Genomic DNA, 12,794 nt, shown 5'->3' with positions numbered 1-12,794 from the left:
AGGGATTATAGCATGGCCACCCCCCTCCCCCGGGGAGTGATTTCTCACTTTCTCTCTCTCTGTCTCTGTCTCTCTGATGAGCATACATGCCTTATGATTTAAAAAAAAAACTCTCCAAAGATTAAATAATGATTAAATAAAAGAATAAACTGAAGTACCAGCTCAGAAGCTGTGACGATGGGGTGCTCTACTACAAACTGAAGTATATGCATCAAATCAAAGACCTCTATACAACACTGTGTCCCCAGTAGGACCAATCTATAGACCCAGGAACCAAGAAGTAGAAACGGGGTGGTCCCATTGCCCTTCACATCCAATAATGCACTAAGGGAATGTGTCTTTCTCATTTCTGCAACTCTGGGGTTGGGATTAGAAGTCCAGGTGGGCACGTTTTTACCAAGAGACACAACACGGATTATGTTGATTATTAGCTACAATGGCCATTGGGCACTTTGGATTTCTTATGTCTAGGACCTACCAGGCAAAAAAGAGACATACTATTTTGGTAGGGACAATTGCTCCTGACTAATAATAGAGATAGGAAGGAATCTATACGGAGCCTAAGTAAACCATTTCAGTGCATCTTAGCACTCTCTTGCCAAACTTTAACTAGGAATGGATATGATGCAACAATTCTGAGACAAGGTGACTTGTTATGGTTTAGATGACAGTTTGTCCCCTAAAGGCTCTTGTTTTAGAATTTGCCCTCAGTGTAACGGAGCTGGGAAATGGTGAGATCATTGAGAGGTGAAGCCTAGTGGGCAGTGATTGATTGTGAAAGCACCACCCTCATGAATAGATTAATGATTTCTCATGAGGTCCAGCAGTTCTAGCTTTTGTGAGAAGGGGTTAGTTCTTACCAAAGAGAGTTGCTATAAAAGGAGGATTATTGACTCCAGGTCTCTCTGTCTACACTCACCTGCCACCTCTCTCCCTCTGTTAGCTAGGTTGTGATATAGCTGGCTTGATGCCAGCCTTGCATCTTTGGACTTTCCAGCCACTCAAATCATGAATCAAATAAACCTCTATTCTTTATTCACCCAGACTCTGTTGGCAACACAAGAGCAGACTAAGACAAAGGAATATTTACTTAAAGGCTCAGAGTTGTCAGGAATGAAGACTTTGGTCACATCACCAGGTAAGCTACCAGGAGACCTACAGAGGTAAGAGTTAAGGGTAAGGGAAATTTAGAATGGACAGCAAAGGAAGAAGAAGATGGACACAAGTGATATCCCCAACACCAGCTGCAGTGATAGACACTCAAGTTTTGCCAACTAATATCCCTTTTCTAAATCTTCTCTAGGGAAGAGAGGCCTACAGGAGCTCTGAGAGAGGACCTGCTCCTCGAACATGCATCCAAAGTAAATCTGTGCAGTATAAAAGATGGCTTGAGGTGGCCCTGGAGGTGTCTGGCTCAGTGGTCTCAACAAGAGAGTGCTGTAGGGAGCATAGTTGATTGGTAGGGGCTGCATCTTTGGAGCCACTGCATGCTTTCAATCCTTACCCCGACAGCTCCCAGACAGTCACTGAGCAGGGTGGGAGTCCTAGAACCAGGCCTTTCCTGCCTAATGGGGAATTCATTTCTCAGGCAACTTAGGCACAGGGGCTCCTCATTAGCCTGGTCAAGTCTTTCTCAAAATGGCAGCTCTTCCTACCCAATCCTTCCTATCCTTCTTCCCATCTCCCCTTCAATGCCTTCTCCAGCTCACTCCTGCTTACCTCCCTACTATCCTTCATAATCATTTTCCCCAATAAATCTCTTGCATATCCAGTCCCACTCTGACTTTTCTTCTGGGAGATTCCAATTACATGCCCTCTTGTACACTTGTCAGGGGTCGTTTCAATTCCAAAACCCTTCCTGCTTTCAATTCTTCTATCCACAGACAGGTGAGTATTCATAACAGAAGAAATAAGAGCTAACATTTAATGAGTACTTTCTTTGGGCTAGACATTGGGCTTCAAATGAATGAACCCATTTGGATTCTAGCATACTCCTGGGAGGATTATCATCGAGGCTGCTCAGTGGCACAGCCTTACTCCACAGCACACGCCTCTAAAGACAATGTTCTGTTGTGTGTGATTTTCTCATATTGAGGCAAAACCCTCCTCCTATTCTTTGGGTTCATACAGAACTGGTTGAGTCACTCTTTACCAAGCCTATGTCCAAAACTATATGAAGATAGTCCCTTGTCTATTCTGTTCAGAGGTGAATATTTCTCATTCTGTTGTATTTTCTCAGCCCCTCATCCCCAACCCCATCCTGCGAACACGATTCTGTTTATCTGCACCATTCTGAAAGGCTTGCTGGTGGTTTAATGCTGCCCACAATAAAAAGCAGGAGGACCAAAACTTCCTGTGAAAGGGAAGGTCAGAGTCAGTCTTCAGACAATGGCGAGAAAAATCGTGATTTCCAGGCAGGAGCATTCGAAGCGGGAGGCAGGGCGTTTTGCATTCTGCGGAGTGTCATCTTGCAGTGGACACCTTCTAAGGGGACGAGGCCATGATGATATCATAATCCTCAGCAGATCAAGGTTTAGGGATAATGCATGAATGAGATTGATCCAGTGTAAAATAAGGCCACCGCAAAAGCATGCGAATCAAAGCCTCTGCAATAAATCTGCTGCAGACTGCGGACGTACCCCAGAAGGTTATGGGGAGGATTAAATACATTAATGCATGTAAAATGCTTAGTACAGTACCTGGCACAGAGCGAGTGATCGATAAATATTAGTTAGTATTATTATCTGCTGTGAAATGAACCCAGCACAGTACCAGTGCCTAATTCTTCCTAGGGAAGGGATGCCAGGGAATAATAATAGTACCACTTAACCAGGACAGCACATATGTTCAGCCTTTGTATATATTATCTAGTCCAATCCTTAACAATCTGTAACAAAGCTATTATTCCCATTTAAAAGATAGGGACTCCAGGCACCAGCAGATGGTGTAATGGTTATGTTGCTGGACCCCCATGTAATCTACTGTGGTTCGAGTCCCGGACCTGGCAGCTTAAAACTCACGCCAGGCGCAGGTGCATGTGGGCCCAAAATCCCAAGAGGAGAACAGAGGAGAAGGGACTGTGTCATGGCCAACCCCTGGGGGGTGATTTCTTGCTATCTCTCTGTCTCTCTGGTGAGCGCATGCACCCTATAACAAAAAAATCTCTCTTAAAAGAAAAGAAAAGATAGGGACTCCACAGTTCAGGCATTTTATCTCAGGTCATGCAGCAGGTTGGTTAAGAGTTTAGGCTTTAGAATCAAACAGTTCTGGCTTTGAACTCAGCTCAGGTACTTGCTGAGCGACCTTAAGCATGTCATTTAATCTCTCTGTGCCTCAGTTGTTTGGTCTGCAAAATATGGGCCTAAAACACCTTCTTTAAAGGAGCGCTGTGCTAAATTGAGTTAATAAACATAAAACACTTAAAACCACACATTCTAAGCCCTTGAGAAATGCCATACACACATATACACATCTATGAACTTATTTATTAGGGATGTGTGTGTGTGTGTGTATCTACATACAGACATGGACTTGGCAGGATGAGTAAGTGTTTATCAAATGCAAAAGGGGGGAAGAAATAAGTATCTCAGATGAAGGTAATTGTGAGACTGAAGGCCCTCGTCAGCTACCCAACCCGAAGCACAAGGTTGCACTAGTGAGTTAGCAGCAGGACCAAGCAGAGTTTGAAAGGAAGGAGTGGTTTGTAGTTAGGCACAGACAAAGGGTCAGGGGCCTCAGGGCTGAGAAGAGAAAACACTTCAGATTTATATTTTCCGGGCCCAACTGCCGGCAGTTGTCCCAGCATCCAGAAAGAGTAGGCGTCCCCGCCCCCACCAATCCCGGCCAATGAGGAAGCCCTCCACAGCGTCCTGTTGCCAGGCAACAAAGTGCCCTCCCAACTTCCCTTACAGTTGGCAAGGCTTACTGTCCCCGCAGTGCAGGGCTGAACCGGTATTGGGGCTGCCTTAGTTCCCAGGTGCTGTCTAGAATGGGGATCTGGGGGCCCCTCCACGGGGCCCCCTCACATGGTATCAGTGGGAGTTTATTTTTTTAGTTCATACCTTATTTTGCTTATAGGAGAGAAAAAAAAAATCCCTTTCCAACGAAGGGGAAAGGTTATAAAACTTTGTAACTTTCTAAAAAGCAAATACTTCTAGGCTTGTCTGGTTCTACCCTATCCAGTCTTCCTTGTCCTGTCTGTGGGAGACCCAGATGACTCGCTCTCCCCTTACATCTGGGACAGCAATTCCTCTGGAGTTGGTTTACTACTTGGGACTTGAGTCAGGAAGAAATTGCTGGTGCCCCTCCCACCAGTGGCTGCTGAAACAGAAGATTCTGAAGAAACCCTTTCCTTGGGGGACAGACAGGCTAAAGCCTGAACAATTTCCAAGATGACGAAGCTACCAGCCACCAAGAAGATCCAGAGCCCCCTCAACATGGGGACCATGTGGCTCTTTCATGGCGCAGAACATCAAATGCAGGTGAGTCTCCCCTCACTACTGCACCCTGCCATGTTTTCAGGAAGACATGAAATAGGAACTAGCCCCCAGATCAAGCAGGGAGAGGCAAAGCGGGAAGAGTCCTGGTATATTTCAGTTGTCGAGACACCTCCCTGTGGTGATCAACGGTTGGTTTCTTGAAAAGAATGAAAATGTGAGCCAGAACGGTGAGCTGGACCATCCTATTAGCCAGTAATTCCAAAATGATGGAATAAATCGGCAGCGACACTGTAGAACATCGGGAAAAAATTAAGATGAATTGCAGGTTTGCCGTCACAGAACTTATTTTCAGAGATCCTCCGGGCCCGGGGCTGTGCGTATCTCTCTCTGGAGGCCGCAGAGCGTCGAACTTCTGAGTTGGAAGGCTGGGTTTGCTACTCACTAGCCTGGTAACATTAGACAAGTTGCTTAGCATCCCTGGGCCTTTATTTTCTCGTGTTTACAGAACGAGGACAGGAACATCAACTAGGCAGAAACAGTGTGAAGATTAAATGGAGTAAGATTCGGAGATTGTCTAGCATGATGTTAACACTTGGTAATGTATGCGTGACATGGAATACTGGCGTCGGTTTGAAAGAAAAAGGAAAACGAACATAGAATGAGTGGCTGGAGTCGCAGGTCTCTGTTTTGTTTTGCTTTTTAAGGTTTCTTTCTTTCTTTCTTCTCTGAGAGATACACAGAGCACCCCAACAGGGTGCTGAGATTCACCCTCAGCTTCATTCAGCCCCAATCATATGGGCAGTGTATTCAGGCAGGTCTCTGGACTTGAACCGGGAACTTCCCACACAGGATAGTCTTGCAGAGTATCACACTGTACCACCATCATTTGGCCCTGGGTTTCTGGGGGGTTATTTGTTTTTGTTTGTTTTTAAAGAGATTTTTGCTATAGGGCAAATGCATTCTCCAGAGAGAAAGAGAAACAGAAAGCGAGAAATCATCCCTCCCACAGGGGGATGGCCACACCACAATCCCTTCTTCTCTATTCTCCTCTCGGGATCTTGGATGCATATGTGCCTGACAGGAGTTTTTAAGCTGCTGGGTCCAGGACTCGAACTGTGGTTGATTATGTGGGAGTCTTGCAATGTAATCATTACGACATCTGCCAGTCCCAGGTTTGTTTTTTAAATGATGATAACTAGGTAGGTCACAATTATAAGTGTGCCCACCTTCAAACCCCTATATTGCCACAGATTAGCCAAGAGGAAGAGTGGGAGCGAGTCCACACAGGCTCCCTGTGGAACCCCCATGCACGCACCTCAGGGTCACAGTTATGTCCTAGGAAGGGTGGCCAGGGGACGCAGCACCAGTGCACGAAGGAGAGCCACAGCTCACCAGCACTTTTGAACAGGATGGTAATGCTGCCGAGAAGCTCTGCTCCCTGAGGCAGACCCATACAGGCTGATTGCCATTCATGTCTAGTTGCTGGCCCCAAGGCCTCCTTTGGGACACTGAGTAGGCATGTATATGCCCGTGATCCTGGGTGAGCTGAAAGCTGGAGAGTGGATTGCTGTGTCAAGTCCTTGTCTGGGGTGCTGTATTATCTCTCTCTCTCTCATTTATGAAATGAATAAATAAACTTTGAAAAGGCTCTCATTAAAAACAAAACAAAAACAAAAACAAAATACAGGGACCAGGAGATGGCATAATGGTTACATTGTTGGACTCCCACATAGTTGACCATGGTTCAAGTCCTAGACCCTGTGGCTTAAATCATGCATTGGGCAAATGTGTGTGTGTGTGCGCGCCAAGATCCCAAGAGGAAGATGGAGAAGGGATTGCAACATGGCCATCCCACGTGGGGGGTGATTTCTCACTTTCTGTCTCTCTCGCTCAGTTTGTCTCTCAGGTGAGTGCACATTACCTATAGCAAAATCTCTCCTGAAAAAAAAAAAAAGAAAGAAAGAAAGAAAGAAACAAGGCTGGTCTCAAAGCCTAGTAGTTAAGGGTACCAGGTCCCACCTGGTCAGCTTCGGCTCAGCACCCAGCTCCCAGCACCCAGCAGCTTAAAAAACCACACTGGGCACGTGTGGATGTGCATAAAGTCTCAATAGGATGGAGAAATGGAGGAGAAGGGATTTTGACATGACTACCACCATGAGTGACGCATTCTCTGTCTCTCTCTGTAACTCTGTCTCTATCTGGCAAGTGCATGTATCCTCTGACAATTAAGAGAAAGTACACACAACCTTTCATGGTGGCCCAAAGTGTCCCTGAGCTGCTCTTTCTAAAGATTAACTCACATTACACTTCTCATTGCTTGGCTTTCTGGGTGAGATTACTCTGGGGTAAAAACAAAACACACACACGCACACACAAATTCAGCTTCTCCGATCTCCTTTTACCTCAAAATGCTACACAGAAATGTGCTTGATCCAGAGCAGCCCTCACTGGACATCAGACCAGTGTGGGAAAGAGAATGAGGGAGACTGAGGAGATGGACACTTCGGTAGCTAGGAGCATTGGGACAGTTGTAAAGGACAGAAACAGCCTGGTTCGAACCCCAGATATGTCTCTTAGCAGACCTGTGGACTTGGAAAAGTTACAGAATATTTCTGCTTCAATGCTGTCATGTGTAAAAACGACATTGGCATTGTGTGAACATCAACCTCAAATGACTTACTGCATGCCAAGAGCGTCTAGAAGCATTCCTGACAGAGTAGACACTCCCTAGATTTTAGTTATATTGTTATTTCATTCATTTAGCAAAGACTTATTGAATCCCTGTTGTGGGCTAAACACTCGCTCTTGTAAAAAATGAGACTCACCTTCAAGAATCTCACAATCTATAATGCGTATATTTGGGACAAGGAGTGAAAGAAGTAAGAAACAGATAATTACAATACAGAGTGATTAATGATGTGCTGAGAGGTGTCACAGGGTACTGTGGGAGCAAAGAAAAAGGACAGCTAGCTCAGACTCCGTGTGTGCACACGCGTGTGTGTGTGTGTGCGCGCGTGCATGTGTGCACATGCATGCTGGATTTGGGATAGAAAGAAGCTATATACCCGACTAAATTCAATAGAGTCTTCCATCCTGGGATAGAGGTGTGAAGAGTATGGAAGAAGATACAGATTGAAATGATGGGAGGAAGACAGTGAGACCAGGAAGGCCAAAGGATGGGAAGAAGGTTTCCAAGGAACTGTTGGGTAAGCTAAGACTTCCAGGGCAAAAGCCTCACGGAAGTCCTTCTGCCCCCACCCAACCATGCTATGATGATATACATAATCTGGGTTTCAACCACAGTTCCTGGCTCCTAAGTAGTTGGCCTTTCCTTGGTTTCTGAAGCAGCTTCAAGAGAGAAAGGTGTGGACCAGTAGGTGGCATAGTGGTTAAGCCACTGGACTCTAACATGGCTGATGGAGGTTCAAGTCCCAGATCTGACGGCATGAAATTCACACTGGGTGCATGTGTGTGTGTGTGTGTGTGTGTGTGTGTGCCCAAAATCCCAAGAGGGGAATGGAGAAGGGATTATGGCATGGCCATCTCCCCTGAAGGGTGATTTCTCACTTTCTGTCTCTCTGGCAAGTGCACACCCTGTAACTAAATAAATAAACTCTCAAAAAAAAAAAAAAAAGAGAGAGAGAGAGAGAGAGAAATAAAAGTGAAAGACAGTACTTCCTTTCACCTACCCCTAAAAGCAGGTCATAGAACTCCAATCTTCCCTTATCTCCAAGACCTTCATCCTAGGCCTTCACCATTCATGGTGTGTTCTCCTAGAAGGGTCCCACCCCATTCCCAGGGAGGAGCAGGTCATACAGAGAGGTCCGTAGTTTGAATAGACAGGCCTCGCTGGGTTCTCCCACCCAGTTGTTGGCATCTCACACCTGTGCAATGTAGTCTCCATAAAACCCAAAGGACAGGGTTCAGGGAGCTCTTGGCTAGATGGACACCTGGAGGTTTCCAGACAGTGGTACACCCAGAAAGGGCATGGTTCGACACACACCCCCACTCCCCACATACCTTGCCCTATGCATCTCCTCATCTTTATCCTTGGAAAAACCCTTTATAATAGGGGCCAGCAAGTGGCATAGTGGCACTGCTCCCACATGGTCGACTGCGTTTCGAGTCCCAGATCTGGCAGCTTAAAACTCACGCCAGGTGTGTATGTGTACATGCCCAAAATCCCAAGAGGAGAACAGAGAAGGGATTGCAGTGTGGCCATCGTGCTAGGGAGTGAGAAAGGGATTCCTTTATTATAATAAACTTGTGATTGTGTTTCCATGAGTTCTATGAACCTCTCTAGCAAATCAATTGAATCTAAGAAAAGGAGGAGGTTTGGGGAACCCCAACTTGGAGTTGGTTGGTCAGAAGCTCCAGAGGCCTGGACCTGGGACTGGTGTCTGAAGTGAGTAGAAGGCAGTCTTGGGAACTGCGTCCTCACCTGTGGAATTCCGGCTTAACTAAAGCTGGGGATGGACTGTGCGGTGAGGACCTGCTGGAGCTGGGCCTTCCTCCCTCTCTCTCTCTCTCTCTCTCTGACAAAATAAATTTTTAAATGTTAAAAAATAATGATGAGGATGATGATGGGAGCTGGCATGCATCGAGTGTCCACCATGTCCCACATTCTGAGCTAAAGTCTTTGCGGGTGATATTTCAGAACCTTCTACAATCCCTCAAGGTATAAACCATCACCTCCTGGTGAGACAGGTGGCAATATCAAGACATAGAGAAGACAAATCCCTTATCCAAGGACACCTCCCCAGCCTGGAGAAGGGCTGGGATTTGAACTTGGTCTCATCTGACTCCAGAGTTCAAGCCCTCTCTACCTTACCAAGCCAATCCAGCTGTAATAAGGAGCTGTCCTGTCCAGTGCCCAGCACCATACAGGAAACAAGAAGGTACAAGGCACAGGCTCCTATACTTAACTCACACAAATTCTCTATTTGAAGGTCTTTGAGGAAACCTAGTATGCCCTGATGTTGGGCTCCCTAATCTGTTTAGGGTGTCCCTTTTCCCTTTTTTTTTTCCCAAGGCAGCCAAAGAGAAACCTAATGGGATTAGCCATGGCAGAGAGGAGGAGAAGGTTGTATGTAGAATTACTATGGACCCCCAATGTCTGCCTTGGAAAAGACTAAAATAAAATGGAGGGGTTCGTAAGACACCATTTCCCATGTTCTAGGATGGGAACGCAGAAATAGCAGTTGGCAGAAACTGTAAAGGTGTGAAATCCTTTATAAAGACTCTGTCTCCTGGTGTCTGAAGTTTCTCTCTCACTGTAATTAAAAACCCAGAGAGAGGGGCCAGCAGGTGGTGTGGTGGTTAAGGTGCTAGACTCCCACATGGCTGGCCATGGTTCTAGTCCCAGACCTGGGAGCTTGATTTCTCACTTGTCCTCTTTCTCTCTTGTCTCTCTCTCCCTCTGTCTCTGGTGAGCGCACATGGTGTATAGCAAGTTAATAATAATAACAACAATAACAAATAAAATTAAATAGTTTTTTTTAAAAAGAAGGACCAGCAGATGGCATAATGGTTACATGACTAGGCTCTCACGAAGCTGACCATGAGCACTGTAGGGGAAAATAGAAGGTGCGAGGCACAGGCTCCTAATTGTTTCCAGGTTTCTTTGGAGAGGGAGGAGAATAACACATAAAAGAGATTAATAAATGCCCAGACCCAGGGCCTTCAAACTCACGCCCGGCGCAAGTGTGTGTGTGTGACCAAAATCCCAAAAGGAGGATGAATAGAAGGGATTACTCACTTTCTGACTATCTCTGTCTCTCCAGTGAGCATACATGCCCTATAGCAAAAATCTCTCTCCAAAACAAAAAACAAAAAAGAAAGAAAGAAAGAAAGAAAGAAAGAAAGAAAGAAAGAGAAAAGAAAAGAAAAGAAAAGAAAAGAAAAGAAAAGAAAAGAAAAGAAAAGAAAAGAAGTATCCCTAATATCCCTAATTTGGGCAGATCCTAAAATTTCCAGGACTCTTACTGGGTGCTTTGCTCATATGCTAGCCTCATGATGAAAAGAGAAGCTTCTCTGGCAAACTACGTGGGTTCAAACCCCAACTCCACCACTTAGCAGGTTGTGCGATCTTGAGCAGTTTCTTTCCTCCTTCGAAACCAGCGTGCTGTATTTGATCTAATCCTAAAAGCCTTCCATTTCCAGATGCATCATCATTTTCCTGGGCCATGCATTATAGAAAGGAAACTGTGCAGTAAACGATTGCCTGCTTTCCCTGGTAAGCTGTGTCCCCATTTCAGAGGTGCTAAGATGCAGTAAGAAACAGCACATCGCAGAATACACAAAATACAGCTCAAAAGAAAAATGCTCCCTCCTCCTAGGAGCATGAGAATCTGAGGCGTTAATCCGAGTAAAGGTCTTGGAAGAGAGCCTGGTACAGAGTAAATGCTACTCAACCTTCACCATCATTGTGGTCTTCTCTAATCCTTTTAGCAACTCTGCAATAGAGGGGTTGGTTAATCCTGTTTTGCACCTCGGTGGACCTCCACAGTCTAGTTCTTTGCTGAGAGGTGAATTGGCAGATGTGGGGGTAAGGGGGCAAACCAGGCCGAATTCCAGGGGTGAAGAGAACCTGGGCCCAAGCATCTCCTTTTCCCTATCCCCAAATAATGAGGGTGGGTAAGCCCAGAGGGCCTCAGAAGCCTGCTCTACCATACATACCAGCTGGTCTGCCTGGAATCAGAAAAAAAAGAGAACCAACGTATTTTAGAAAGATTTTCCCCAACAAGAAAAACCTTGACTCCCAGCACAATATTTTTTTCACTGCAAATATGAAATGATTTTCCTCCTTGTCCAGATAGGAGAAATTGTGACCTGAAGAGATAAATGCTGGCCGTGGTGAGTCATCAGTCTTTGTTAGAAGCGCTCAGCGCTGGGCGAGCTCTCTGGCCTCTAATCACTAAGACCACTCCCCCTGCACCACATCACTGATTAGCCTGAAAAACGAAAGTAAACTCAAATAAAATAAAAATCCAACAACCACTTGAGAGTCAATTCTGAAGAATTCCATCCAGCCGTATGTCCTTTTCTTATATCGCTAATAACGTCAGCCAGGAAAAGAGCAATGAGTTATTTTCTCCCTCCAAGGGGGTTCTTCGGGCTCCTTTGTGACTGCATGAGACAACTGCAGCATCAACTCTTCATTTTGTTGTGTTTCTTTATGGCCTAAAGCTTTGGGCTGGTAACGCTTGCCTTAGCAAATCTAGCTGTGTCTAATTGCAGGCCCAGGTGACTGTCGGCTCACTTCCTTGATAAATAAGGATTTGAGGAAGGAGTGTGTTCATTACCTTCTGACCCAGGGAAAGCAACAGGCACTCTCTTTGTGCTAGATTAAAAAAAAAAAAAATGTCTTTATCCCATCTGCAAAGAGACAGTTACTCAGCATGGGATGGAGGGGGGAAAGGAGGGTGGTGGAAGAAAATGATCCAAGAGTCCTGTTGATGTGATATAAGCTAAGTGACCAGTTAGGAGCTCTGCCTTTGAAATCAGACAGAGATGGGCTCCGATCCCCTTTAAAACACTCTCCACTGTGAGATTCTGTGGAATGCATTGAATAGCAATAGGATTCCTCACGTAGATGTTACCTTAGCCCATTTTTTGCTGGCTAACAGAACTATCTGATATTGGGTAAATTTATCAAACAAATAGAGACTTGCTCATTCACAATTCTGGTAAAATCCAATTCTAGAAAATCCAAACGCATCATCACAAAATGGCGGAAGGCAGACCTTCGGGCCATGGCCTGTATCCATCTGGCCTCTGCCTGCCTCATTTCTTCTCTGAATAAACACACCCGTGGCAATGACTTTATCACACCCAAGGCCCCAACCTGGGACACTGGGAAGGGGTTAAGTTTTCACTTAATGCCTTTACAATACAACCAAGTCTCAACACATGAGCTTTTGGGGCACATCCAGTCACTACACACTAAGACCAAAGTCCAAAACATGAACCTTTTGGGGACAAACCATTATGCAAAGCATAAGAGATATTTGGGAAGAAGTAAATCAAATAAAGCTTGTGAAACCTGAGCAGTTAATCCTCAAAAAGGGGAGACAAGGGTTACGGTTATGACTTATGCGCCTCTCTTCTCTGACTGGCCAGGAGGGCCGCCACCACCATTTTGAAGATGTGATTAGCCAAGGTATGGAGTCTAGAAGAATATAAATATTGACTACAAAATTACAGAGTAGGGGTCCACCATTAGTCAAACAAGCCCCATTTAAAGATAGAAGGGGAAAAGGAGATCTAGGGATTTTTCTAGAACTGGTATGAGAACATATTTGCATGAAGAAAAAGGCATCTCTCAAATAGTTCATCTTGATGGCAGAAATGCTT

At 45.3% G+C, this 12,794-nt stretch overlaps 1 protein-coding gene across 1 annotated transcript in view; it reads left to right on the top strand.

Annotated features, from left to right (window-relative positions):
- The first annotated feature begins 3,920 nt into the window (after positions 1-3,920).
- The window catches only part of CCDC60 (coiled-coil domain containing 60), a 202,052-nt gene continuing 193,178 nt past the window's right edge, over positions 3,921-12,794 (top strand). Inside the window, exon 1 of the mRNA XM_006151553.2 lies at positions 3,921-4,481. Coding sequence (XP_006151615.1) covers positions 4,392-4,481 — 90 coding nt within the window. The 5' untranslated portion in view covers positions 3,921-4,391. The remainder of the gene's footprint in view (positions 4,482-12,794) is intronic.

The sequence above is a fragment of the Tupaia chinensis genome, unplaced genomic scaffold, assembly GCF_000334495.1.
Source record: "Tupaia chinensis unplaced genomic scaffold, TupChi_1.0 Scaffold000320_1, whole genome shotgun sequence".
Lineage (NCBI taxonomy): Eukaryota > Metazoa > Chordata > Mammalia > Scandentia > Tupaiidae > Tupaia > Tupaia belangeri.
The sequence above is the reverse complement of the archived record's forward strand: the minus strand, read 5'-3'. Positions and strand labels throughout refer to the sequence as shown.